The sequence below is a fragment of the Acanthisitta chloris genome, unplaced genomic scaffold (assembly GCF_000695815.1).
Source record: "Acanthisitta chloris isolate BGI_N310 unplaced genomic scaffold, ASM69581v1 scaffold8229, whole genome shotgun sequence".
Lineage (NCBI taxonomy): Eukaryota > Metazoa > Chordata > Aves > Passeriformes > Acanthisittidae > Acanthisitta > Acanthisitta chloris.
The window spans coordinates 22,151-23,737 of NW_008690773.1; the positions used below are offsets into that span (position 1 = coordinate 22,151).

Below are 1,587 nucleotides of genomic sequence, written 5' to 3' on the forward strand. Positions count from 1 at the left end.
AATGCTGGAAGGGTTGCTGTTCTCCAGGTGAGCAAGGAGACTTGGGCTCCTGGTGCGATTATTGCTTTCAATAAAAGTCCTTATATCTGAATCTGTCTTTGAAGATGGCACAGCCACAGCCTGCCCTTCTTTTTCTTGAATTGCCATCAGCTCCACGATGGATTTCGTTTCTCCAAATCTCAGGAATTGCTGAAGGGTAATGATCTCTTCTTCCCTGGACATGATGGCCCAGCGGTCCAGCACTTTGCCTGCAGCATCCTAGAGGTCATATCAAAGAAACAACAAAGACAAACACAAAGAAAAACTTATTGATTCTGCATAATTATTGAATTCAATAGAAGGTGCTTTGCTGCTTGAACATGAAACACAAAGCTCAAACAACAACATGCAAACAGCATTAATGGGGCTTGACCAAAAAATACAAACTTTCTAGACATGCAAATACTGTAATTAGAGTCAGTCAGAAAACCAGATTGAGTTTAATAATGTCAGAGCAAACAAAATGTAGACCATGGAGTTCTGTGATCTAAAATACTTTCAATGCTTTTATTTTAACAACAGTGACCTATGTAGAATGCTGCTGTTTAGCAGACATACATGTGAAACATGAACTGTTGCTGTGCACATCATTGTAAAATACTAAAATTTGTACTTTAATCACTATTAAATGGCAACACAGTGAGAAAGAGCTACATAAATGAATTTGATAGATTCGCTTCTTAAATACAAGGAGATTTAAGACAGAAGTCACTCATGGGCTATCTCACAAGAACTTTTGATGCAAGGCAAAATGTCTTTAAAATAGCACATAACACTTGTACCTTACTCCCTTTTTTCCTGAACTATTACAGTCAATTGATTGTAAGCTTGCAATCTTGGTATGGTTTAGACTTAAGAGATGGCTTTTTTGCAGGCTTGTTATAAATGACAGTTAAAAATATGTAAAAAGTAAGGATCTGATGGATGTAGATAGCATAAATGTGTAAAAATGTTGTCTCTTAACATTGGCTTCTGATAGCAAGGGAAAAATCCAGAGAGAATACACATCAGTAATCACTAGACTATCTGTTGTTAAATATACATTAAAAAGCATTTCACACTTTCATTTTTGCTAGTAAGCATGAGATTTGCCTGAAGGTAGGACTTAAAAATTCTGCAATGTAATGTCAGGCAATCCATTCCAGCATGTATTGATAAAAACATATTAAAATACTTATATAATGAATACATCATTTTATTGGCATCTTTCCTTTTGGGCAAATGCTGGACATAACAACACAGTAACTATAACCAACAAGCACTCTTGCAGGCCATCAAACCAGAATTATTCCAGCGCTTCCTCATGTATTAAACAGTTTGAAAACCTTGCAAGATACTCCACGGCACTGTCTCTGATCTTTTTAAATCTTGAATCTCAGCTTCAGAACCTTATCCGAACACTTTGGACTACACACTATTGCAAAAACCACTAGTGCTTGTTTGATTATGAAGCCTGCAAATACCTTTCTTTCCCTCCAGCACCCCACCCCCTGTGCCCTAATTATTTATTTATTTCTCTCTTTTCTGTCTTCAGAGGATTGCTTCTTC

At 36.7% G+C, this 1,587-nt stretch overlaps 1 protein-coding gene across 1 annotated transcript in view; it reads right to left on the reverse strand.

Annotated features, from left to right (window-relative positions):
• The window catches only part of BNC2 (basonuclin 2), a 7,337-nt gene that overhangs the window by 1,731 nt on the left and 4,019 nt on the right, over positions 1 to 1,587 (reverse strand). The window contains exon 2 of the mRNA XM_009081948.1: positions 6 to 258. Coding sequence (XP_009080196.1) covers positions 6 to 258 — 253 coding nt within the window. The remainder of the gene's footprint in view (positions 1 to 5; positions 259 to 1,587) is intronic.